The sequence below is a fragment of the Glossina fuscipes genome, unplaced genomic scaffold, assembly GCF_014805625.2.
Source record: "Glossina fuscipes isolate IAEA_lab_2018 unplaced genomic scaffold, Yale_Gfus_2 1, whole genome shotgun sequence".
NCBI lineage: Eukaryota > Metazoa > Arthropoda > Insecta > Diptera > Glossinidae > Glossina > Glossina fuscipes.
The window spans coordinates 28,686,308-28,714,093 of NW_023998415.1; the positions used below are offsets into that span (position 1 = coordinate 28,686,308).

At 35.0% G+C, this 27,786-nt stretch overlaps 1 protein-coding gene across 4 annotated transcripts in view; it reads right to left on the reverse strand.

Annotated features, from left to right (window-relative positions):
- Positions 1 to 942: 942 nt before the first annotated feature.
- Positions 943 to 27,786, reverse strand: part of LOC119631516 (protein rhomboid-like) — a 61,850-nt gene continuing 35,006 nt past the window's right edge. For 3 of the 4 annotated variants that reach the window (XM_038023803.1, XM_038023804.1, XM_038023805.1), the window contains 3 exons: positions 15,400 to 16,292; positions 2,389 to 2,896; positions 943 to 2,193 (listed from right to left, as the gene is read on the reverse strand). In XM_038023803.1, coding sequence (XP_037879731.1) covers positions 1,865 to 2,193; positions 2,389 to 2,896; positions 15,400 to 15,888 — 1,326 coding nt within the window. In that variant the 5' untranslated portion in view covers positions 15,889 to 16,292 and the 3' untranslated portion in view covers positions 943 to 1,864. The remainder of the gene's footprint in view (positions 2,194 to 2,388; positions 2,897 to 15,399; positions 16,293 to 27,786) is intronic. The other variant, XM_038023806.1, reaches the window with a different exon arrangement.

Sequence of the window (27,786 nt, forward strand, 5' to 3'; positions counted from 1 at the left end):
TTATACCGGTAATCGTAATGTCCAAGGATTATTAATTTAAGATTAAAAGCATAAAATATGTGCGAATCTCGTTACGTTTATTTCCTAGATATGTAAACATATGTATATGTATACCTATATGTACATTTTTGCATAAACGCATACAAACACACATATTCAAGAGAGCAATTATTTTCGGATATCTTATTACCTAAGCTCGAGAGAGCATCAAGTGAATTATCAGCTTAAAGTGCTATTTGTCTGTTGGATAGGATACGTAAGGTATACGAGAATAGGCTAATTTCCAAAAGCCTAGGGGATTTCCAATTTGTATACAGAAGACAAGGGAGGACTGCCGATGCAATCAATGTGGTCGCCATTACAGTTGTTGAGTCTACAAACAACAATCGTTATAGAGTGGACAGCTTAAAATAGTCCTTTAACACTGAACACTCAGTTCGGCCGATTGATTGATGATAACAACTACCTAGAAACGATACATCGCACAATACATTACTTCGATCGTAGCTAATTACTTTACTGGTAAAAACTTTCGATATGAATTAAAAGTACGGAGAAGAGAACCAATGCTTAGCGAGTCATCTTTAGATCTTAACCTACAGACGAGAAAACTCTACAGATTAACTCTCTCAGAAGGAACTGGAATCGTGGCTTTTGTTGGCAATTAACGGTACACCCGTTGAAACGTAAATAAAGTCAACAAATGCGCTACCAAGGCTTTTACATGAAGCCGTAGGCAGGCCCATACAAAACTGATAGCTGGTGTAGAACAACAACAAGAGACATTCCGGCAGCATAACAATCTTGCGCTCTAGGGATATACGTCGCATGTCACGCCACATCCGAAAATGCTGTCTATATGTGAACGTTTGTATGTATGTATGTATGTATGTATGCATGGATGTATGTAAATATCATATATATACCATATATATATATATATATATATATATAGGCTACTGAGTTATTATTTCAGTCTTTGGCAATATCACAATATTATCTATTCGTATTTTTGGGATCATATATAGAAGCTTCATCACCTACAGTCACATAGTAACAATGTAAAAGGAGAAAGAAAACTTGCAATAAATTACGAAACTATAATATATATATATATATATTATTATATAAATGTTTAATAAATAAAATCTTAAATAATATAAAATTCTCTCTCTTGAGGAAAACGATGGTTACTTACTCTCCCCCTCCCTGAAGGATATCCAATAGAAAATTCATTCTCTTCTACGAATTATTCGATCAGAACCACTGCCGTAATCATACATTTTGCTCTCGGATAGTAGGTCACGGATCGCACATCTTTTTAAATGCAGCGAGTATGATGAAAATTTCTAATTGCTCGACCTAAACATAAGTTTAAGCTGAACCTCTCGTCTATTTTGTTATTCGGTTTAAAGAAAAAATAGATATATGATGTAAACACTGCACAGTGGTTAAATTTTTGCAATTTGTAGGAAAGATATTTTACTGTTGTCGGACGTGTACAGCGATCGAGTACCTTCAAAAACAAATCATTAAGACTCTGGCAAACGTTAAGTAAGTCGTACACGTAATCTATTATTATGTTTGCAAGGATTTAAACATGTATCTAGAGCAAGTATAGTATTATTTAATGGATAAAGCTGACTGAAAAGTCAGACTCAAACTCTTAGGCTAGTCAAACTCTTAGGCTATGTGCATTCACTTTTTAGAATTTTAGATGGGTGCTCTTGTTGTCGGTTGTTATGAACGGAAAAACACGTTATGATGAATATAAAAAAAAAAAAAAAAAAAAAAAGGCTTAAATAATTCCTTTAAATAATGTAATATTGATCAGAGTATTCTATGCGTTTTTATAGCTAATAGCTTACGCAATACCCAAATCACGTAACAAATGCTGTTTGAAGACTTCGCCCTCCTCTCCGAGTATTTGTGCGGTAACGGTGTTGATGAGATTGAACACGATGGCAAAAATGGTAAATGATCCGTAAACTCCTAAAGCAAAGTAACGTATTAAATTCGATTGATGATAATAATGATGATGGCATTGCTCAAAGTTTCGTAAAGCTGCCAAACCAATTGTGAAACCGGCCAAGGAACCTGTCAAATGTGCTATGTACGATATCGAGGGTAGAGCCTTTAAGCAATCCTCTGTCACGCATTTACTGTAGAATGCATAACCAGTATCACAGAAAACTAGAGAAAGGAAATTTAAAAAATAAGAAAAAAAAAAAAAATATATATATATATATATATATGTATGTATATATGCTCTTATGTATATATATAAATATATATATATATATATGAATGTGAATGAAAAGTTAAGGAATTGCATAAACGTTTAAACAAACTTTATGTTATTTGATTTGTTATTATCGTTCTACGTACCAAATATAAAGACAGCCGCAAGCCTTAAAATGCCATAACGCATTTGCCCAAAGTTTATCATGACATTGGCTAATTGTGCTGCCAGTAAAGCGTAAACACCACCACTGGCGCCCACTAAATACACCTTCGAGTCAATGACGCTGGTGCCTAATGATCCAGCTAATACGCCCGCTAGATAAACGACAGCCACACGTTGTGAACCGTGCACCATTTCCAATGGCAAACCGTACAATAGTTGAATAATGACATTGAAACTTAAATGAAACCAATTTACATGTAAAACCATGTACGTTATAAAACGCCATATCTCCAAGCGGCGATCTGGACGGTAAACCAACAAAGACTCGTTGTACGCATAGCTGACGCTGCTACTGCTGCTACTGCCACTGCTACTGCTACTGCTGCTGATGCCGTTGCCGTTGCCGTTGCCGCTGCTACTGCTGTCACTATTATCATTTAATTGTGTTCGCGGCAACTCATTCATGTTATTGTAAACGAACACTGCAATCTACACAAATTTATATATATATAAAAAAATAGAAATTAAAAATAAAATAAAAAAATAAATAAATAAATAAATTTAAATTCATAATAATTCCCGTTTGAAAAGTAACTTTTTGTTCATTTACAATAATTTAACCTACATACGTTAGATTCATATTTATTTATATTGTTTTCATGTGTTTAAGCAAATAGAAATTCAATTTTATTTGTTACTTAAACGAAATAGATTAACTAATAAAATAGTTATGGAGTTGTTTAGCGGCTGCGTTTGAAAATGCTCACAATTCAATTAAAACGTATGACAGCCATTTTACTATATTATATTATATTATATTTTCTCATCTACACTAAAAAATGCTCTTGAATATTATTCACAAAATTACGTTTTTTTAACTAACATTAGCCCTGTTAAAGTCGCATACCTATTATATATATATATATATATATATTTTTTTTTTTTTCAATTTTAGCTAATTTCCTTTAGGCAGACGTGTGAAGGATCATGTGAAAATTGCCACAAGTGACTATAGAAAGTTACATTAATAATATGAATTAAAGCAATGGTATATGTACGATGTAAGACTTATTTACAAAAAAAAAAAAAAAAAAAAAAAAAAAAAAAAAAAAAAAAAAAAAAACTTACGTAAAAAAGAGTATAAAATACGTCGCTACAACTAGTAAACATTAAGCGGAAAAAGACCACATGACTCGATAATCTTTTAATAAGAAGATCAAGACTGTTGTTCCAAAGAAATGATATACAAATTACAACGCAATACTTTAAAATCCGTTGCACCATCAATAAAATGAATGAAGCTTACGTAAGTGGTTTCAAACGTGCAGCAATCGTATCGATTTTATTCATACATGGTGTTTTCAAGTCCTTAGCCTCAAAGCTAAGGAGACTGGACGTCGTCGAGCGTCGTATGTTGACGACTCTGGCACATTATCTGGTCGGGCGGAAAGAGCTTGATGATACGTTCTGACGAAAAATCTAATGCAATTAGTGGTTGTAGTATTTTTTGGAGGAGCATGGCAATAATACGTTTTGATTGCTATGCAGGTATTTGTTTGTCAGAATTATTTATCGAAGTACGAAACAAACAATAAGAAGCTTATTTTCTACATTCATAACACGGAATATTTCACACCCATCAAAATAGTCAATTGTTGATCTTTTGATATATTATTTCGACTTATTCCCTAATAATGTCTTTATCCAATGCTCGATACTTATTACTGAGAGACGCTACTGATGAAATAGAACCCAAACTTTCGATATATTCATTGGTTTTTGAGAATATAAATATCAACTTGAACTTCTATATAAAGCTATAGCCACCCAGAAGTCGTCGTATCATAATACATAACGCAAATGGAGGCATAGATATATGAGGAAAACTATTAGATATAATAAAAAAAAATTGCTCGTGATATTTCTCCCCACATATATAGCTTTAGAGTCGCATAACTTTAATAACACTAATCCTCTCAAGTGATAATACGTGTGTATGTGTGACAGTGTAAAAAACATTATAATTTGAACTCAATTGAAAATCCCTGGCTGTTATAAGTAAACGAACTTTTTCAAAAATTTGCTGCATTTTTGTTGGCATAGATAAGTTTCCATTTTCAAATTACACGTACACAAGTATTGCACCCTTTGTCTTCTCTCATCTACATATTAACCTCATCCACCTAAATAAAGGGCATCTCCTGAAGGGTTTCTCAAGTAAAAGCAAAAAAGATAAGACACCCAAACAGTTCACTTATTTGCTTTCTACACACTTTCGTCTCTTTAGAACGTCGATCAAGATTGGCACATTTCATCCTATGAAGTCATATCAGCACAAGACATTTATCGGAATATAATTTCTTGGATGGCGATGGATATAAAAAGAAGCTCGAAATTTACCATAGGAATTAACAATCAAAAATTTTATGGGCCGCATTTCAATTCGTGGAAACGAAACATAATGGAGGCATTAGCGAGAAGACTTCGATTCCGGAGAAATGCCAGATGGATGAAGCGGCACAAATGACGACAACGTGAACGAATTGAGGCCACGTAAAGTAGCGCTTTTTTCTTTGATACTAATCGTGTATCATAAGGTGTTCCGAATTGCCCTAACTAGTGACTTCTTTCTTTACCGCCAATAATTAATGCGATTAGATCGCTATTTCTAATTGATCCAAGGTGAATAGGAAAAGTATCATCTTCCCTTGCGACGATGCTGTATTGCTTATACAAACTTAATGATTCAGAAAATATTGAGAAAGTTCGAAAGTTCGGAGGCCCTGATGTGGTTCGGATCTTCCCGTGTCCGACTGCCATTTATTGCTTTGGTTCGCACATCTCTCTTGATGATCTAAAGATGACTTCAAATGAAACCTGAAAAACACAATTAATTCACTCTTCTGCCAAGAAATATAAGAAGTTTTATCCTGACGGCATAACGATTTTTATCAGATATACGATATATATATACAGAATATGTATACAGGTGAGTTTCAGTTAAAAAATTATCCGAAGCTTTTTTTTTTTTTGCTTTGGATTACCTTGTTAAAGCTCTTGTAGGGCATAGTTTTTCGCTAAAATTCTTCTACGAAGCACTTATCTTTTATCTACAAGATCGACCGATAAATTGAAAACTATACAAAGAGTATTCGTTCGAATAAATAGTTCTTCTTAAGTGGAAGTAAATAGCTATACGTTTAAATTAGGTTCATCTCTAGATTGCAATGATGCAAACAAATCCCTAATCATTTCGCTTTTAATCGATGGATTTGGAACATGATTCAAATATGGTCTACGATTAGAAGTTTTCTCAATAATGAGGAAAAGAGAAAAATTGCACAGTAAATATGAGTAAAAGAATGAGCTTCCTAGAGATTGTATGGCAAAATCCATTCATGAATCTTTCAAACAAAGAACGAATACTAACGTTAACGTAATGTAACTTTTCGTTAAGTTAGTGCGAGAAGTTCGTCTCTTGAAATTTCGGAATACTGCTTCCAAGAAATACTAGTCAAGTTCATAATAATGTCGATTAGATCAAAAAACAATTTCCAATACTAAGGCAGCAAAGAAATCACATACATCAACAACACCTACATGGAAATAACAGTAGTATTAATATTGTTTACGATAAATTATGAAATAAAACAGAGCGAATTGCTATACATTCGGGTAATACTTTAACTTTCACGAGGATAATGCTAGCAGATCGATCGAAAGATATTAAAATGCATTCAAATTGCACGGGGATAATGCAATCGAATAGTTGTTTGTTTCGCCTTAATGTTTGCTGCGCCTTAAGTGAAATTTTTTGCTTATGTTGATTTTTATGTAAATATCTTCACTACATCAATAAGATCCGATATTAAAAAGTACATCTTTCAAGTCAAAAGGTTCTAATATTCAATTTGATGAATAGGCAGAAATCAGACGAAGCCATGTCAGGCGACATTCGTAAAATTTTGCGTGAAAACATCAATGGAATGCATGCAAACACATTGCTGTGATGCTAAAATCAATTCATTTATCTAGGTTAAGAAGACAGCTATAATAGTATATCTTCGACTAGTGGTAGTTAAGAAGGTCATGTGTTAATTATGGACAGCATGTTCAGCAGCATGTTTTCGTACGATGGGAGCGTTACGTTTGTGTCCAACGATACAAACACCAAAAAGTGCTTGTGCACTGATTCATATCCGGGTAACAATGATGGCTAGAGACCAAACCACCGGGAGGACCCATTTGGAATCCCCGAACTCACCGTAACTTCCTCCGACAAGACGAAATTTAAAAGCATATTTTGAGTGCGACCTTGCAAATGCTATCCAGCCCAGTTTATTATGACCCTCGGGAATCCAGCCTTAAATAGCTTAAATGGTAACAAATCATGATTGACACTATCAAGCACCTCACTTAGATCGGTGCAAATCACATTAGTTTGTTTGCCATCTGAGAACCCCTTTAAAGAGGAAGTTACAAATTCTGAATGCACGGAAATTATCGCAGAAAATTATTGAAGAATCTGTACACCTGGCTTAAGCCAAGCTTTGGTAAAGCAATTGTGGAGACTGCGAGCAGTTTGTTACCTTTTTGCCTCCGAAACATTGTTACATATATAGAAACGCATATTTGCAAACAAACATTATAACGGTTTACATACATGCATGTTTTAAATTCGCTATCATTGAAACCCAAAATGTTTTTTCCTTTTCATTGCTTGCAGTGAATGAACTCTCAATCTCTAAATTTATTGTGTCCTATCTTTATTTCTGGCAAACATCAAATGATTCTAATATGCATACATATATCTAACTAATTAAATTATTCCATTTATTTACTCATCATATCAATCAGGAAACTTGGAGTCTCGTTTTGAACTTATTAGCTTACTCGCTTTGTGCACAGTTTCCTAGCCTTCAACTGTTCTTTCATTTATAGACTACTCACTCGTTACGAGATGCAATATTTTGAGTTTTGGGAAGAAATATTTGAAAAATTTAATTAAATAAAAATTTCGCCTCAACGACGCAAACGATTCAATTAAGAAGAAAACCACTGTAACAACTTAAGAGAAAGCTTTTGTTTGGTCTTTTTTATACCCATCATCGAAGGATGAGGAGTATATTCATTTTGTCAACACGTTTGCAACGCCCAGAAGGAAGCTTCAAAGATCCCACTACACTATATATATTCTTGATCAGTGCCAAATTCTCAACAGATTTATGCATGTCCGGGAATGACTGTTGTTAATATTCTCCTGGTCGCAAAAATGCTGCCGAATTAGCAGTCGGCGCGGCTGATTTCAAATCGCGGCTTTTTTCAAAATGAAAGTATTTGTTGAATAGACGTGTGGGCGTTACAGGCGTGTCCTTTGACAAGTTTAGATCACTTTGAAATTCTTTTGCAAATTTTTAGGCCAAGTCTTCATTTTTGGAAACGAGAGAACATTTACCACAGATACTATAAAGTTGGACAGGCTGGCAGATGGACGCATGAACAGATAGATATTGAAGGGTGTCTTGTGCACAAATGCTACAGCATCGCCAATAGAATATGCGTTAAAATTTGTGTCCATTTCTTTGCCGCAGTTTATAAGTAATGAGCAAGAAAACAATTTTTTATTCTTTTGAAAAGCAAAGGTGTTCTCAGTTTATGTGATTCTGTGAGCCTGCCCTTGGTCCCATTTGGCCCCCATTTTTAATAGCAATCTGCCTGGAAGACCTTCCAATGTTTTTGCCAAATTTGAAGTCTATAGTTTCATTTTTGCGGGCAGGAGAATGTTTACGACAGATATTACACAGACGACCAGACAGCCGGACGGATAGACAGGCAGACGAATATGCTTAGATCGACTTAGAATTTGATGCTGGTCGAAAATACATACGGTTTCTGTGATCTCTGAAGCTTCCTTCTTGGCGTTGCAAACGTTGTGACAAACTTCGGTGACGGGTATAAAAATGAAAATTGAACGAGTTATATACAGGCGATTTTAAAAAATCCACCCATATATCCATATATAATTTTTCCTCACAATACTATTTTCCATTGGGCTGCAATCCGAGAACTCTAAAACTAACCCTCCATGCTTACTTATTACGCTTCATTCTCTTTCGTCTGACATTATATGCTCGAAAGTGTGTCGTTAGCCGCATCGATGAGAGATTGAATTGCACATTTTACAATCTACACATTGCAGAATGACGAAAAAAAAGGCAAAAGAATCTATAATTTTATGGACGAGCTATAATAAATATTAAAAACTTTATTTCAAACTCTAATTTCTTGCCGCGAGCAACGATAAATCTTTCAAATCGCTACCAGCCTCATATCCACCCGACAATCGTCTTGGTGAACCTACACTAATAAATTTTCGCTTGGAAATACTTTTAAATGAATATAAATACTTTTAAATGAAGACATCTGATCGTATATTAGAGGAGCTCGAACTCAATGGGGCAGATGCTAGTTGCAACTTTCCAGTAGGGATTCATTTGCAATATGCCGTCTTTTTCGAAGTATTTGATGAAACGCCCGCATTTTTCAGGAAACAACTTTCTGCTGGCAACAAAATTTTTCCCACACATTCTCGAAGATTGAAAGCTCCTATTAAGCCAATCAAAAAAAAATTTTATTAGAAAATTTTCATTGATTAAAGATTTTCTGATACCGCACACACTTACGGCTTACTCTACCCGAATTACTACAAGAAAGGTAGCAGGCTACTTTTATCATTTATTGACCCAATATTGCAAGTATGATAAAGTTTTAGATCTTAGATCCATTTATTGAAAGCTTCAATATCGAGGAATTAGTTTGCAGCAAATATATTATACAATATGTCTGGACAATAAGTTTAAGGATGACCACGATTCGAGCACACCCTCACTTATGATTACGAGAAGAAGAAGAAGAAAACCGAGAAAAACTTTAAGAAAGGAATAAATTCAAAATATTGATTTGAAATTTTAAGGATCTATTTATCGTTCAGAAATTACTTTGAACAAACCAATTGTCTCCTTGTGAGCCTACAACCAACCAGTAACAACCTTTGTAATTGTTATTTAATTTCATAATACGTTGTGTATACACTAAAAAATGATCGTAATTTCTTTATTTGTTAAAAAAAAAAAGACTTACTGCATATACAACATAATGATTCAGGTAAGGGAGGCGACACTTTGACCCGGCCGATATATTAATATACGCCTCGTCGAAACAGCGTTAATCGTTTCTACTTACATGCAAATATATATATAAGCATAATATATATGTATGTATATGTTATGTATATATATATATATATATAAACAAATGTGTATAGATATTTCTTGGCAATGTTACTGATACGCGTGCAGCATGTTCTCATATTACACAAAAACTCCATATGAGTATATGCGTTTAAATGTGTGCAATTTTTAACATTGGAGCGCTTGTAATGTTAAAGTAGAAGCTTAAGGCTGGCTTGGTGGTAAAAGTTAATCAGCTGATAATATACCAGCTATGAGATCATATTCGGTCTGGTTCACTCGAAAGGGGATTGACTAGCATTTACGGTATTGGTAAATAAAAAATACATAGGAATAAAATGTCAAGGGATTCGTGTAAGGTGTACAAGCATTCATGTGAAAAATGAATGGAATCCAAACCTTAGTATATAGTAGTAGTAAGAGTACGTCTAGGGTTTGTTTATTTCGTTCACCAACAGTACTTTAAAGTAACCTTTTACCCCCATCTCCCATGACTTTCCCCCATTCTCACGCAAATTTATTTCAAGCTATGGCTTATTATTTGTTTGCATGTCACATGTCTTGCCCGCAAATACGTGAATATTCTCGTTCTATACCGTGAGTGCGTGTGTAAAAGGGTATACTATTGCATAGTAAATAGTCTATATAACGTTTTATTTCCCTTTATGTACTCTTTTCTGTTGTTCTGTTCTGTTCTTTTCTGCTCTGCTCTGCTCTGCTCTGTTGTGCAAATTTTCCGAAAAGTATATATATATATATAAATATATATATATAAAAAATATATTTACCAACTGCCAGACTGTTAGGTCTGTGTCTGTCTTTCACAATTTTATTTATATTCTACGACATAGAAAGAAAATTACTGTGCTAAGCAATTATGGAACAATTTCAGTGTCTGACTTTATGTCTCGCCAAAATATTTTTACACATTTGTGCAGTTGTTGTTTGTTTCTTTGATTTTTTATTGTTTTTATTGTTCTTATTTGCCTTTTTAAGTTACGTGTGTTAAAAGAAATCGAAGGGAGACTTTCCCTTCGCACAAATACAAACCCATATGTACTACATTTCCTTCCCATTCATCGTAAACTTATATCCATTAGTTTTGCCAGACTTGGCTATCGTATCCATTTTAAACAGAAAACTTTTTCCATTTGTTTCTATGCAGAAAGTACAACAACAAATGTACACATTGAATGTTGTTTTCTTTTTTTTTTTTTTGTTTTTTATTCCTTTCGTCTGATGAAGAGTTCACAGTGTAACATGTAAAGTACTATATATATATATATATATATATATATATATATACACTTTATATACAAAGTTTATACTTAGAGTTACATGTATAATAAATGTATAGGTGGCTATGTTCTAGAGAACAGAGATGAAATTACTTTTAGATTTGTTGCGGTTGTATTGCAAGTCCTTTGTGATTAATGATTTCGCCCGGCAGGAATTTATTGAAATTGGTTCAGTTTCGTTACGAATTTCTAGGTGTATTAAGTATTTGTGCGATAAGACTTTAATATCACTTCGTAATACATCAACATAGCAAAGCAAATAAGTTTTATTGTAAATGTTGTTTGCCTTAAAAAAGTTATCGAATAGAAATTTGCGCAAAAAGCATACTTTATCTGCCGTTTTCCATACTCCATACGACAGTATGGGTAAACACGAACGGAAATGTCTCATTTGAGTGGCTGCTATCAGAAATTCGTTTCAATGACTTTTTGATACCTGTCAACAGTGTGTGAAAAACTGTCACTTAATGCCAACACTTCGAATAGGAAAACATTCTTTGAAAGGAAAAAAAACGAAAAAAAAAAAAAAACTCTCAAACTAAAAATAATTTTCAACTATACTTCAACTAAAACATTAAGTATTCCGATGATTAAAATGAAAGGCAACAAAAATTACACAAAAAAAAAAAAAGAAACTTAAATATTCTTCATAACATAATTTTCATTTTCAGCGCAAGTGAGTACAAAAAAGCAAAAATTAAAACGTGATTAAAATAAAGTTCAACTTAACTGCTGATGGAAAAAGGAGAATCGCAACACAAGTGTCAATTGAACGCAAGTGGCAGAAGGGACTTGGTGTCAGACATTTTAACGCACAATTATGACGCGATGGGAGAATATTTAAAATTACAAAATCGTAGCAAACAATGTATGTTAAATGTACTTTTTCATACTTTCAAAAGTTCAGAATTAAATATGGACCAAGTGTAAGAATTTTGGCTCCAATAAATAGGTATAAGGGTTAACGACAAACGCCCTAAAGAAAGTGTTTTCTTTTTATACCCACCACCGAAGCTTAAGTCATTCAGTTTGTCAAAACGTTTGCAGTGCCCAGAAGGAAATTTCATAGACTTCATAATCGAGTACTGAATTGATTTAAACATATCCGTCTGTCCGTCTATATAATGTCTGTTTTAAGCATTCTCCTGCCGCAAAAGTGAAACTATCGATTTCATATTTATCAGAAACCATTAAAAACTCTTACACGCAATATGATATTGAAAATAGACGAAACCGGTCGAAAAGCACGCTTACAGTACCGCGCAAAGTGAGGACATCTCTGTTTCTTAAAAGGAAAAATAAATATGATTTTTTGTTCATTACTCATAAGCAACAGCAGATAAACGTATACTCGTATACTCTATGAGTGATGCTGTAGTATCTAAAAAAAAAAAAAAAAAAAAAATTGAAGAAAAACGCCCACGCCTACCCAAATTTATAGTACGTCATAATTTCATTTTGCTTTCAAAGCCTTCATAACGCACAGAAACAAGCTTCAAAAGTATTATAATTAACGTATATAAATTCGTAGTCAGTTTCAAATTTGCAATGCACCTAAACATGTCCGTCCGTTTATCTGTTCATCTTCTCATCTGCTCATCTGCGCAACTGTACAATATCTATAGTGTGTATTCATTAGTTTGAATTATGACGATATCGCCAATAAACTTGCGAAAGAATTTAAACAATTCAAAGAACGCGCCTATAACGCCCACACGTCTATATAGGAAAAACAGTGAACACTTCTGCTTTCCGTGGTTTTTGGTCTTGGTAACAATAAAGCGCAACAAAAACATCACACAAAATCCCATTTTTATTCTGAAAATTGCAAAAATCAGCCGCGCCCACACAGTGTATCATAAAGCCCAGGTAAGGAGCGAATCTTATTTTCTTACTTCTTTCCTTTTTTTTTTTTTTGGATTCGAATGCAATAGAATCAAAATAAATTAAAAGGTTATTAAGCGTACTTTTAAGTATGGAAAATAAAAATGCGAGGCCTGCGCCCCCGCGCCAATCACACATACATATCTATAACGAAAGAAACGCGCGGAATACTTTAAAATCATGAATTTTTGTGTGAATGACGAGTAGTTGGATGATGAAATAGTAAATTTTGCTTTTGTTCGTTAATTGTCGATAGTTTAAATGCAACCATTTATATAATAGGCAACGTTTAAATTGAATTATCGAAAATCGCCTACGAAATGTTATTTTAAAGAAATTGCGAAAATTCGCATAAGAAGGATGAAACTTGTACGAGTTAGGTGTGGGATACAGATCCTTTCGGAAAATTAAGCTTTTATTAAAATTTTAATCGCGTTTTAAACTTTTAAAGTAACTCTGGGAGAAATTTGTATTTTCCGCCTTCCACACTTCACCAAAGTAAGAGCTCAGTTTTTTTTTACATAATGAATTGAAAATATTCTCATTGCTTGTGAGTAGTAAGGCGGTAGTGTTATAACTATAACTATAACAAATGGATGATAATAAGATATTATTTCATAATACTTCCGTATGGAAAACATTTTCTTCTTCTGTGTGAGCGGTACCTTAACGTTAAAAACCTTCTTTCAGTAGTAGCCTTAATAGTAAACTCTATATACTTCAATGAATTTTTCCCGTTATGGTAACTCATTTTGAGGGTAAATTCATTTTGGCAGGACACCTGCTACGCCCGGGAGATTTTGGAGACTCCATAAAGTCTATGTATTTTTGATTAGGACTTGAATCGATATTTCAAATTTACTGGATAGCTTAGTACACATTTGGAGATGAAATAAGTTTAAGTACAAGTACTTGGATGACATAAGAACTTCTTTAAAGCTGACGCTGAGAGCTTTCAATATTTCGAGTTTCCCGGATCGCTGGTGTCTACGCTTTTTACCCAATTCTTTTGAAATTCGAAATGCTGGATTTAAATGTGTCTTTCTCCAGAGACCATTGTTAGATTTTTCATAAAATTAAAATAGTCGATGTTAGACCGTAAGCTCAAAAAAAAAAAAAAAATAAATAAATAAATAAACATAAAAAAGAAAAATTTCAAACCGATTCCATCAAGCAATTTTTTGAGAAATCTTTGCGGACTTTAAGTTTTTCGCTGTAAATGCAAAATTGTGACCTGTGCTGCAAAAGAAGGCCAGCAAAAAAAAAAAAAAAAGAAAGAAAAAACAGTGTTTTTCAAGAGCACCTTTTTATAAAAATTAGAATAAAATGTTTTTATAAACTTTAAAATGTGCAGTATCTTATGTAAAAATCCGCATAAAAATAATCTTGATTTTCTTTATGTAAATTCACTTTCATACAGCGCAGAGAAGATGATGTCATCCCTTTTTAAATATGAAATGAAAACTTGGCGAAACGTGAATCATTTTAAATAACGAAAGCGCAACCAAAAATAAAGAAGAAGAAGATGACTTCAAAAATATTTAAGCAATGTGTAGGACTTTATTGAGGAATAAGCAAAAAAAAAAAAAAGAAAACAGAACGAAAACGAATTTTTCATAAGCCAAAATACTGATTGTATTGATCTCGTATGCTATCGAACAAAATAGTAAATTGAATGCGTTCTATCAATTGGTCAATACGTAAACCGCAGCAGGCGGCCAAGGCATTCAGTCACATAGTATATCTTTTCTTACTTTTGACTGAAAGTAAACTGTGGTGCGTGTGGTGTGTGGTGTGTGGTTTTTGTCAGTTTTACATAACTTTTACTTTCCAATCGACATCGTTATTAACATTTAGGAAGACCGGCCTAATTAAAAAAATAAAAATTTTAAAAAAGAAAGAAAAGACGTAACTAAAGGCAAACCAACCAACCAACCAACCAACCAACTAACTTCGACTAACCAATAAACTTTTTTGCGTAAACGTGTACGTACGTACGTACGTTTATGTTCTTCATTCGATTCTTCGTTTAAGAATTCATTGAACTTGCATAATACAGCCCCCACATGTTACGATCGATGCTGGTTCGATGGCGCACAGTATATGCACACATCATCTGTAAATTTATACAACATTTGTAATGCATACAATTGATACACATTTAACTAAACTGACATACATATAGGAAAGTATTTTTATACGCACTAAGGCTTACGAAATGTGTTCGTATAAGTAAAATGCAGCAGCATTTTTGCCTGCCTTTGCCTGATTTTGCCTGTGTGTGCTGAACGCTAAACGAAACTAAGCCTTGAACTGCTCTTTATTTTCTAAAGCCACCCAAGTGGCGAATTGATGCGTTCATTAGTTAGGATGGCTGGAGATGAGTTGACAGCTGATTTTCGGTATCGATGAATGACTGACGGACTGTCTGAATAACTTGTTCACTCTCTTATTGCAATAAATTGAATCATTTTTTTTTTTTTTTTTTTTTTTTTTGGCATAATTTAATATACGGCTGGAACTGCATGACAATTGATGATATAATTATAACGAGACTTACCTCCAACAACGAAATTAATATGATGAAAATGGGCGGCGGACAGCAGCGCCTTACGTCAGCCAAATATTTTTGATCACCTTCATGAATGTTGCTAATTACTTTTGGCAGCAGGGAGAGCTTTGTTGGCACCTCATATAATTGAGAGCGGCACATGTAATGCGGAGCGTTATGCAGCCCGGGATAAGAATGATGATAAAGTGTGGGCAAACTGCAGCAAATGTTGAGAACTAAAGCTGCATCAGTTTTATAAGTGAAGGAGTGAGGAAAAGGGGACATCGACAAGGCGGAGGTGACGGGGGCGACGGGAATGGCGGTAGAGGGCAAGAAAGACGAGCAAACAGTTTTTGTTAAGGATTTTGTTAATTTATTTGGAACGTCTGCTTTGGAAGTCAAGGATATTTCAAATCGTTGTTTTTCTTGTACGCTCAGTTTCTCCTCTTGTCGATTTAACATGATGACATACCACCACCTTATAAAACACACGCACATTTGCGCCTATTCAATCCAATAATGATTGTGAACAATTGGCACTGACAACTTCGATACACCTCTAACAGACATACATTTACCGAAGTGTTTATCATGAACGACGACGACGACGACGACGACGACGACGGCGAAATGGTTGCAGCAACGAGCGTCAATATAGATTTTAAGATTTCAATATGTTTTACCGGCCAGGCCGACGTAGGCATTTTTCTTTACTCCTCCATCAATTACAGAATATGAATGGCGGCGTGTTACGTTGACGTTGAGAGCTGAGTTTTGGTCTTGAGTTTTCCTTCAGCTGACTTTCCCTCTTAGTTTGAACACATGCCACATACTACATCGACATGTTTCAGTTAATTGCAGCTATCAATCCCCGTTGGCAATGATTTTTGCTTAACCATACACTGAAAGTAATCACACACGTATACATGCTCATAGATAAATTTTTGTCTTTTATGTGTGCCGTGCATATGTAATTAGCTCAAGGTTAATTTAAATCAACGGAATACTAAAAAACAAAAAAAAACAACAACAAGAATAACAAGTAACGTTCAAGTGCATTTATTTTCGTACATTTTGGGTGAATAAGTGAAAATATGTCTGTCCATATGTTGGATTGTCTAGTCTGTACTTCCTCTGCGAACTAAACAACGCAACAAAAATCATCATCCAATTAGTATACATTTCAATTATTTTTCATTCATTTACATACTTGTCTAGTTTTATTATTATCATTCTCTGTTGGCGCACTTGAGAAAGGGATTGTAAAGGGGGATCGCGTTATATTCCGTTTTGTCTCTGAAAATAGCACAGAAATATGTCAGCTTTGTCGCCAAAACGCAGACGTCGCCCTTTTAAATGAGAAGAAGAAAGTTTTTATACCCAAGATTCGAAAACGGAGGCTGCTTGCAACATATCAGAATCTCTTTAGTATCCATGCTTGCATGCCTGGGTGATGTCAAGTACATTAGTTTTCATTCCTTTTTTTTTTTTTTTTTTTTTTTTTTTTTTTTTTTTTTTTTTTTTTTAGTTTTTGCAGTTTTTGCTTTTGGCACCACTCATCACTAGAATGTATGTATATATATACATATATGCGTGTGCGCATATGCATCTATAAAGGATGAATTGTATTCTTATATATACATATATATATATATATATATATATATATATATAATAAATTTAATGTGAACGACGGATTGTGCAAAGTTAATTCGCTTTTGGAGTAATGTTTAAATTCTAATGAATATTCGCGTTGAATATTCGTCGTACTTTTCAATCGATTAGTCTTATACCCTCAAATGGAATCGATCTGTTCACCTAAACTAAAAATGTAATTTATAGGGCACGCTTAAGCTTTTCTGGTACCTTTCTGCAATCATAGGATATGCACTAAAGGACTACAGTCGTAGCAAAGATCTTATGTCGATCGGGAATATGATTAATTTTTTGGGAATATACTTTCAATGCGCGTGTTACAGAGGACACAATAGAATTAAAATATTATTCATTCGTCGAGCTATCTACGGATTTTTGCAATACAAATATATATAAGAATTGGTATAGCTTTTGTCGAACAATGATGAAGTAGTAAAAATTTTGAATGCTATGCTGCTTGTTGTCGAAAAAACGTGTCTATCAAGATGGAACTTATAGAATGTGATATAAGAAGATAAATTCAAAGAGAAAATTAAGGGAAAAGACTAATGACTTTCTTGTCATACAAACCATTATATCTTTGTGTAGAACTTTTTGGCCAATCTTTTCAAATATTCGAGTTTGATCAAATTTTTGTTCTGCAGATCAAAGGATTTAGGAAAAATCGATCAAGAACGAATGCCAGTAAATATTATATCTAAATACAGAAAATAACGACATGCTCGAATTAAAAATACGAAAAGGTGAGTAATGGAGAAAAGCATTGAGGTCATGAAGCGAGATATACGCATGGTATCCGTAGTGCGATTGCGGTTACATTGCGATTATTCTTCTCTTTTCCTTTTTACTCAAATAAAAACAGACATTATTAAGAAATTTTTTTGAGTTAAAGAAATTCCGCGAACAGGAAACAACCAAAGTCGTAACAAAGCCAAAAGAAATTAGGAGAAGAAAGCCCTGTAAAATACGGTGCGTAGAGAAGAGTTCAAACCTCACTCAGAGAGTTCATATTTATCGCCTGAAGAGGCTTTAGGCAAGAGTAACAGTTGTGGAGTTATTTACATGTTAAAGAGAACGAAAAGTAAATTCGTAGCATAAATGGAAGCATAAAACGCAAAAACTTGACTGCATACCATTCAAACCTATATAGAAGAAGAACTAGTCTTCGTTGAACGCAGTGAATGCTGAAGTGAAGAAATTCCCATTTTAATTATTAGCATGTTTTTAAAAATTTAATAAATTGAAGTATGTTTGCCAACACTAAGTCGATGCGAGCAAATAAAGAAAATGCTTTTTCCGACTTTCGACAAAAATCGTATAAAGTTTACAGACTGTTTGAAAGAAGAAAAGAGGTTGAAAAACGAAAACGAGAAATTGAACATTTATACATAAACATTATTATTCCTATTAGTGGCGGCAATGAGTAAAACGCCTACAGAGAGAGAAACCTATAAACAAAAGTGTTTAAATCACATCCAAAATTCCAAGATCTTCAGTAAGTTTATTTGATTCTTATCGAAACTAAACAATCTTTACAATTATTTACCTCCCCGTGAAAAAAGTGAACATCGTCTAGCACTTGGGCAATATTTTTTTGAGATAAAAACAACGAAAAGATCCACTCCACTAGATAGAGCCCTGAAATGCATAATAGCTGAAATTAAACTGGCTTCTAAATGCAGAACTAACCGATGCAGAAGTGTCCATATCACCCCTTGAGATTACAACTCCAAAGAGAATTCAAAAATTTATACGCGATATGATCTTAAACGAGCCAAAGTTGAAAGTGCGTCGGCTGTAAACATTTTACGGAAACATGTACATATGATATCAGGTGCACAAAAGCTCCCGTCCGCCTCTCTCATCACCGAGTCAAATAGCATTCGCGTAATCGCTTCAAGGAGGAATTTTGATACATTTAAGAGCAAATAATCTGAACATTTTCGCCATTAAGAGACCGCAAATAAAATTGTCGTGCACAGATGCACCTAAGAGTTACGTGAGGAATGTAAAGAATGGATTTTACAGGTTGGAATTGCTCTTATGCGGCCAAACGGCATAAACATTTTACGCATAGAGTTCATGATCAATGTTATTTAGAAAGCACTTGTTATAATCTTGATCGACCCTCTTAGAAATACTAAAGCGATAAGTCCAATTAATCGCGCATATTACTCAGCGTCATTCGGGTGGGCTCAGTAGCGAAATCGAGAAAAGACGGATGCAGCTTAAGAAGAAAAAATCCTTTCTTATCATTATACGTATAGCTGGGCTGAGCAACCGCCAGAACGAGTACAAACTAATCAATGATTTGAACCACATTTTCACAAAGAAAAACAGTATAAATTAAACATAAATAAATACATTAAACTAGAAGGAAAAAAAAACAAAGTAAACAACAACAAAGACCGTTCGCAACCGAATCTTATATACCAATCCCTGTTACCTTATAAAAGATTGAACAAATGGAAATAAAAATAAATTTGCTTATCCCAAAACATTGGGTGGGCGTGGCCGATTTTTTTTTATTTTTGGAAATTAAATTTTGTGGAAATTTATACTGTATATTTGTTGTAGTTTATGAGCAACGAGCAAAAGACACGGAAAGCAAATGTGTTCTCAGTTTTGGTTGCATGGACATGTAAGCGTTGTAGGCATGTCCTTTGTACGGCCCGGGTCATTTTCGAAATCTTTTACAAATTCCTACGCGATATGTTGGTTTTTGCGAAGGGGAGAATGTGTGCCACAGATCCTTAACAGTTTGACAGACAGATAAATGGACGGACTTACAGACGGACAGATGTTGGAACTGGCTAAGAATTCATATATTTTATGGGATTTTTGAAGTTTGCTTCTGCGAATTATAAAGATGTTGGAAAAAATTAAATTTTGATACACTATTGTATTGGATAGGCATGGTCAATTTTTCCTCTTTTTTGTTTAGGTGCTACAGCATCAGCCACAGATAATACGTTCGATTTTTGTAGATTTATCTGCTGTAGTTGATGAATAATGAGTAAAAAACCAATTTTTGATCCCCCTTGAAAAACAGAGGCATTCTCCGTTTACATGGTACTATAGACATGTCTTTGGACCGGTTTGGCCTATTTTCAATACCAACGTGCGTGCATGAACTTTCAATATTTCTACTGAAGTCGATAGCATTTTTGCGGCCAGGGAAAAAGTAACAACAGTCATTACAGCGACGGATTGCTTAAATCTGCTCAGAATTTGATACTGATCAAGAATATATATAGTGTCTGTAGTAGATCTTTGAAGCTTCCTTCTGGGCGTTGCAAACTTGTGAACGAAATGAATATACCCCTCATCTTTCGATGATGATTATAAAAAAAGGCCAAACAAAAGCTTTCTCTTAAGTTGTTACAGTGGTTTTCTTCTTAATTGAATCGCTTGTGTCGTTGAGACGAAATTTTTATTTTATTACATTTTTCAAATATTTCTTCCCAAAAACTTATAATATTGCATCTTGTAACGAGTGAGTGTTTTATAAATGCCTAAAGAGGTTTTTTTAGCCTACAACTGAAAATTTGATGGTTAGAGAACTGTGCACAAGGCGAGTAGGCTAATAAATACAAACGAGACGAGAACAATTGCTTATAAACACCAAAATAATCACAATGCTCACGCAACGTGTACAAGATGGAAATCTGACACCATAAATAGGCACAAACTGGCAAAGTTTAACAACCAGTTAACAACGCGGTCGATTCGTTCCGCGTTATAGGAAAACGCGTATTAGGTGTATTCTCGTATAACGCGTTTTTACGACCTCGTATAACCCAAATCATCAAACATTTTTCTGTTTTTGGTATTAACGAATCTTTTACACGTGAATATCACTATAAATTTAACAATACAGAAATATGTATGTGGAAAATTGCCGCGTTATATAGGGGGAATGCCCATGTTATGCGAGGGATTGAAATCACGTAATATGAAAAAGCGTTATAAGGGCACTGCGTTACAGAGATGATTACTGTATATTTATTAATTGAGTGATGGAACGAACGCTTTTAAAAACTATTTTGTCACTAACTCCTATGATCGTCTCACTCCTTTTATGTTTTTCAATTATTTCCTACTGGCTGTCGTTGCCTACGTGACATATAACAGCTGACAGTTAGTTTGCAAAGCACAAAGGAATGTATATTTAGATATGTACATGTGTATAAACAGAAACAATTATGGTTTTAATTATTTATGCACTTGCATTTAATTAAGAAGTTACTAATTTTATGGAAAGTTTCCCAATATACATATTACTAAAGCAACGCACTTGAACATTGATAAATTAATAAACAAGATATTATCATGTTGTCTAGTTGGTGTCAGCAGTAATACATCCCTTCCCCTCCCGCTCTCCGCCAACATTATAAATAATCCTATGGGACGAATTTACCCCTTATCGTTGGTGACGTCCAGTTTATCAAATAGCTCGATTACGCTTTCCCCAAACGGAAAAATATTCAAGGTTGAACGGTAATTTTCCTTCACCTTTGTTCGCAAACCTAAAATGTTGACTAATTTCTTCTTGATTGCATTCGCCAAGGTTGGCGCAAGTAGGCTTCTCAACATAGATGTTTGCTAGATCTGTCAGATTAATTTTTGAAGGCCCCGAACATCCTTGTTTTTCTTCCTGTTGTTTCTAATATTTCGCCGACGTTTTGCGTAACAAATGCTTTGACATGTTTTCGGATCCATTCGCAACCACTGCAATACCGCCTTATAATCGGCAAAGAAGTACTGAACAGTAAATTTTACGCGTTACATGCCTGCCACCTTGTTGCCTAACTTCACACCTGCAATGGCAGATTGTAATCCGAGCCTAAGTATTGACATCGATTTTAGTGGAGCAACCTTTGATTTTCTTGCAGTCATAGTGACGTCATGGTTGCTTTGCTCGACGATTGGAATATAACGAATGGTACCATAAGCGTCTTCCGAAGCATCAGTGTAAATATGAAACTCTTTATGAGTCTCCTCATTAAGATAAAGAGAGTAACAGCGAGATATATCGACGTTATGTCCTAGCTACCTTCCACTTCTGCCATTTAAATAAAGGAGAGCCTAGTATTTCCACACCTTAGTTAATTTTAAAACGCCTGATGTCTTATAACAAAATTTTTAACGTAGTCGCGTAGCACAATATTAAACCCAATGGCTCGAAAATTGACATTAGCACCTGAGGCATCTTCTTCTAGAGGCAATCTCATTGGTGAATACCTCACGGGGAAGTTTGGCAAATCTGAACATATGGGCGCAGGAGGTACTATTAGGTTTCCAGTACATATCAATACTTTTTTGGTACCCGCCGGTTCTTTTGGTTTTTAATCTTGTCGTTTATTCTCCTGCAAATGTCTAATGATCTCACTATTATTCGAAGACCAATTTCGAATGTCGAAACCTGTGGCTGCATGGATAATGCGTACTTGCGATACCAATTTGATTGGTTGAATGCTGTCGACACTGTCAATCAAATCGTCTACGATGCTATGACTCTGTTGAATCATTTCTACCGCTCGAGGAAATTTTCGCCTGAATTATTCGACATTGAAGTCACGCAAGTAATGCGTGATGCATGGAGCACATGAGATACCAAAATCCACCAACACCCGTTGGGTACGCCCAGAAAGATAGCTACTCAACCAGGCAATCATACTGTTTGAAAAATCAAGGCGATGTAATTTATAGACTAACAGCCTATGATCAACTCTGTCGAAAGTTGTGGAAAAGTCCGTGAAGATAACGTAAGTTTGTTTATGCTCGGAAACTGCTTTGTAGATTGGGCTACAAAACTCTGGAAGGTTAGTGGCTGTCGATTCGCCTTTTAAAAAACTTTACTGACAGCGCCATAGAATTGACCCTAGAACCGTAGCAAACCTTTTTGTTATCAACCATTGAGAAAGGTTGGGCAATGCAATAAGTTTGGCAATTCCCCTATAATTCTCAATAAGTCTCCGAGAACCATTTTTAAAAAGAGGAAAATAAAACTATTCTTCCAAACCGATGATGAATTACCTTTTTTCGCACATACATTAAAAATATATGTAAAGCGAGAATATAGTAAATCAGCACAATCTACTCTCTCTCTACTCTACTCTCCAAGTAGCAGATGGAGCACCATCAGAGTGGTTACAAGGTTTCAATGTTGACAACACTATAAATATTTCTTCTTCGGAGAAGGATATAGACGGAAAAATATCAAACGAACATATCGAATGCGGGCAGTTATCAAACGAAATATTTGAACATTGATAGACTTTACCCAAAAAATCTGCAAAAAGGTCACTTATTACCGATGCGTCTAATGATTCCAAATTACCTAAGCTCATAATGGAAGGAAATGCTCCTACCTTTCGTTTAGAATTTACGAATTTCAAGAAGTCCTTAAGATTTTTAAGAAGTTTGCGCTTGGTTGCATTAAGAAAATTGGCATAGCAAGTTGCTTTCAAGACACTGTAGTCTCGCCTAGCGGAAGAGTATAACGCATTATCACTACTCGAACCACTAGAACTATATTTTGTAAATAGTCTACTTGTTTATTAAGGACCATCCGTGAATGCTTGGTGTACCAACTAGGAGAAACCGAGGTGTGACAAGACTTAAACCGCGTCGAGACGGAAATTTTGGAAAAAAGCTGACTGTAAATAAAGGATAACGAATCATCATTATCTTTATAGCGTAAGCCCCATCAAGTGCCACCCGGAAATTTCCTAATTTTGGCGTAATTTGTTTTTGGAAATAAACGCTGATTGCTAACGATCACTTGATTACTCGGCCCATTGCCAGCTAGCCAACTTGCAACCATGGTAGAAAATACCATACACGTCCCGATGCTTCACTTATTTCATTTTTACCCAGTCTTCTAGCGTTACCGTTTCCTAGTAAATTTTAAATTTTATCTTAAAGTTTTCTTTTTAATTTTGACTCTCTGTGCAAATAAGGCGTTTGTGGACATTATTGTGGCTCTCAGGTAACACACGAGAGTTATCTTTGTAGCCGCGGTGGCAATGGTCCATCCCAGATCGGTTTTGAGGCAATCGGTTGATTGCACGGTCCTTCACGAGCCGTAAACGGCGCTACGACGCTGCAGTTGTTTGAACCAGATAAAATACTTGGCCTTGTGTTTTTCTCAGGTTGTACAGGAGGCCAGCCAAGTAGAGATATTTTGTTACCACTTCTTTCATGTTTAAGGTCCGCTGGTGTAGATCTAAATTTTCTAGTGTACGCATACACCGCAGCGGCACCATTGGCTTTGCTTAAAATGGTTACAGACGTTCTTAGGGACGAGTTTTCTTGACGGGTTACATTACCCTTTCACCTTAGACATAACGATTGTTGCACAACGTCTATATCAAGGAGATTAAAGGCACCTTTGTGGATCAGTGACACAGAAAAGCCTTCACCAATAAAAGCATATATATTAATGAGGCTGGTTTTCTTATGAAACTGAATCGGTAAAATTCTGAAATGTTGCTTTGGCTGGGCTCTGACGTCGAGAGTGAGATCATTGTTTCATTTCCTGTGTTACTCGACTCTTTTTATACTTTTTTTCTGCGAAGATGATGATGCCGGGTCGTTCGCATATTTGTGCAACAACATTCTCTTCTCAAGATGACAATTTCCTTAATTTTTTTATTTTTCACTATGTTCCTACCATCTTTTATCTAATGATATGATTTTTATAATCACTGCACGCTGTAACTTTGTGGTCATTACCACACATGCAACACTTTGCTTTAAATGGCGACCATTCCTGTTAATTTTTAATTGCTGGTACGATGCTAAGCACCGTGCCTGCAGCGTCTGTACTTTGAAAGATCCATGCATTAAAGATTTTTACAATTGGGATGCGATCATCTTTAGAGTACATAGCCCCATTTAACTTATATTGGCTCAACTGTTTGTCCATGAGCTCTTTTACCAACACAGAGTTATTCATATGTGCGCCCATGATGGAGCATATATTTGTTACGTAAAGTGCAAGATCAATCATTGACTCCAGCTTATCTTTCGGCGGAGGTAATATTCTTGCCTGTTCAATTAATTGCTCCAAAATGCGTTCCGGACATCCAAAGCACATTCTGAAATTGTGAATTATATCTCACACTATTGCAAGTACCTCCTTACTATTCCTATGTCTCAAGGCCCTCAAGCCAATCTTGAAGACTTAGCCAGGTTTCTGCACGTGAATAACCAGCTACTGTGGCACTGTTTTCGAATAAATTAATAAATAAGACCCATTGGTCGGGATCTTGACAAAGTTTTGGCAAACCGCAAGGAATTGCCTGGCGTGCAATTATTTGGAATGGCATATGGCCCCAAAAAAGGTCCAATTACTGGTCGTATTTGACGGATTTTGTTCTGATTGGACATTTTCACCAATTGGCGATAAAATTTGTGATTTTCTGTCAAGGAATTTCTCTAGCAAATGCTGCTGATCTTCTAAAAACCTTAGCTGAGATGTTGGAGTAGCTTTTTGTTGATTTCTTGCTAACTTTTGTTGAATTTTATTAAGCAGAAATTAAACTATACTAGCAAAAGATGTAATTGATTGTGTTTTAAATCGTGCTTCTCTCGCCTGAGTTTTGTTTTTGTTCGTTTAAATGTCAAGTGGTGTATCCATTTCTGTGCTCAACTCCGTCGATGATGTTGAAACTGCGTTTCTCAATCGAAGGATCCTATTGCCGATTTCTGTTGTGATCATACCCATCAGTTGATGTACCTCCCCGGTAATTGTCGGTAACGATGCTGCTGGGCGATTATCTTTCCAGACCAACAGATTTAGCCGTGGATGGAATATTTCCTAAGGTAGGTGTTTAGCACTATGTAAATTGCAGCCTTCACAACTCCAATTCACAACAATTAACAACTCCGCTGCGAGTCGCCGGGCAATCGTAATCGTACCACTGCTCACATTTATCACATTCTAACGTTCGTTCCCTTCCGTTCAAAGACCCTTCCTTTGTTTTCGACAATTTTACAACATTTTTTTTATTTTCTATTTAACAAAAATGTCTTTGTTCGCAAAGCTTTTAATTTTTATTTTGTTTTACTATCTCCTTCAAATTAATTTACTTTGTTTTACGCGACTGTGAAATGTGTTTGTTAATAAGATAATTAAATAGTTTTTAAACAATGTTCCGGTACGGCCAAGTTGAGTCCAGTTTCAATCCAATAAAATATAGACAACAACATTTTTTTAAAAGCACTCCTTTATACTAACAACTATATTCATTAATTGATTGACGGAGCGAGCGAGCGAATGAGCGAACGCTTTAAAAAGCTATTTTATCACTAACTCCTATGTTTGCCTCACTCGTTTTATGTTTTACAATTATTTTCCAGCAGCTTTCGTTGCCTACGTGACACATATCAGCTGACCATTAATTTGCAAGGCACAAAGGAATGTATGTAAATATGTACATGTATATAAAAAGAAACAATTGCGATTTTAAGCATTTATGCACTTGCATGTAATTAAGAAGCTATTAATTTTATGGAAAGTTTCCCAATATACATATTACTAAAGCAACGCACGTGAACATTTATAAACTAATGAGCAAGATATTACCAAGTCGTCTAGTTGGTGTCGGCGTATCATTCAATGGAACACACAAAAGCGTTATATTTGAAACCTTTTCGAGAGAGGATTAATCAATAAGCCTAACACAGGTTCATAGGAAGGCGAAGAACGATCGTGGGATGCTCTGTGGGCTTAAGTAGGGCAAATGTGAATAACTTCCTCTGAACCGACTCGATTCAGTCAATGTGACATTAATAGTAACGGAGATCAAACTATTGAAGATTACCGGATATTCCGTTTCATTAACTGTCAGTTCTATATGTAATTCGATAGCCTTGAACTCTTGGAGGCAGAGAAAGTTCGTACGTATAGTCCTAAATAAGAGACTTCAATAATTACTTCACACAAACGGGCCCTCGAGCAAAGAACAACTTGCAGGTGTTCACGCAACTCAACTTACCCTCCTTAAGAATTATATAGGGACGGAAATTTTGACAGAACGTGCGTATCGCAAGAATAATTCTCTTGGAGGAATTGTGTAAACAACTTAAAAACAATCTGAGGTCTCTTAACGTCTCTAGGCAGTCTTCACATTTTTAAAATACAAAATCGCTTAAGATTTCCCATAGATTCCATTTGACTATCATTAAATAATTGCGGCAATAAGCACACCACAGAGATTATATATGAAAGAAGGTCCAATCTTCAAGGAGTAGGAATAGTTATACCGATCGGCTCTTAATAAAGGATTAACATATTTGTATGCTGAAATGAAGAAATAACATTGGAACAGCGTTAATGGACAGTAGCCACCGGATGTTTAAGTCAATCTGAAGAGGAATATGCGACAGAAGGGCATCGCTTATCTTAGGAAATACAAAGCGCAAAGCTATGTTATTAGCATTGAAAAGGCGGACTTCAAAAACCAGATGAAACAATTCATCAATACGCGCATATACATACTCGTAAATGCCAGGAAAGACAAAATGGATTGAAGTCGGCCGGAAGCGGTTTTAGATAGGTTTCCCTAATTAAGTTCTAAGCAATTTTTGAAAATTCAAGTTGAAATCCTACATATATAATTAAAATAATATATATTTATTTATAATCCCTTCACTTGGGCAGGAAGGCAAGAAAGTTACGGGCTCTAGCTCTTACGACACCGGTATTTCGTTGACAGAAAGGTTTGGTAA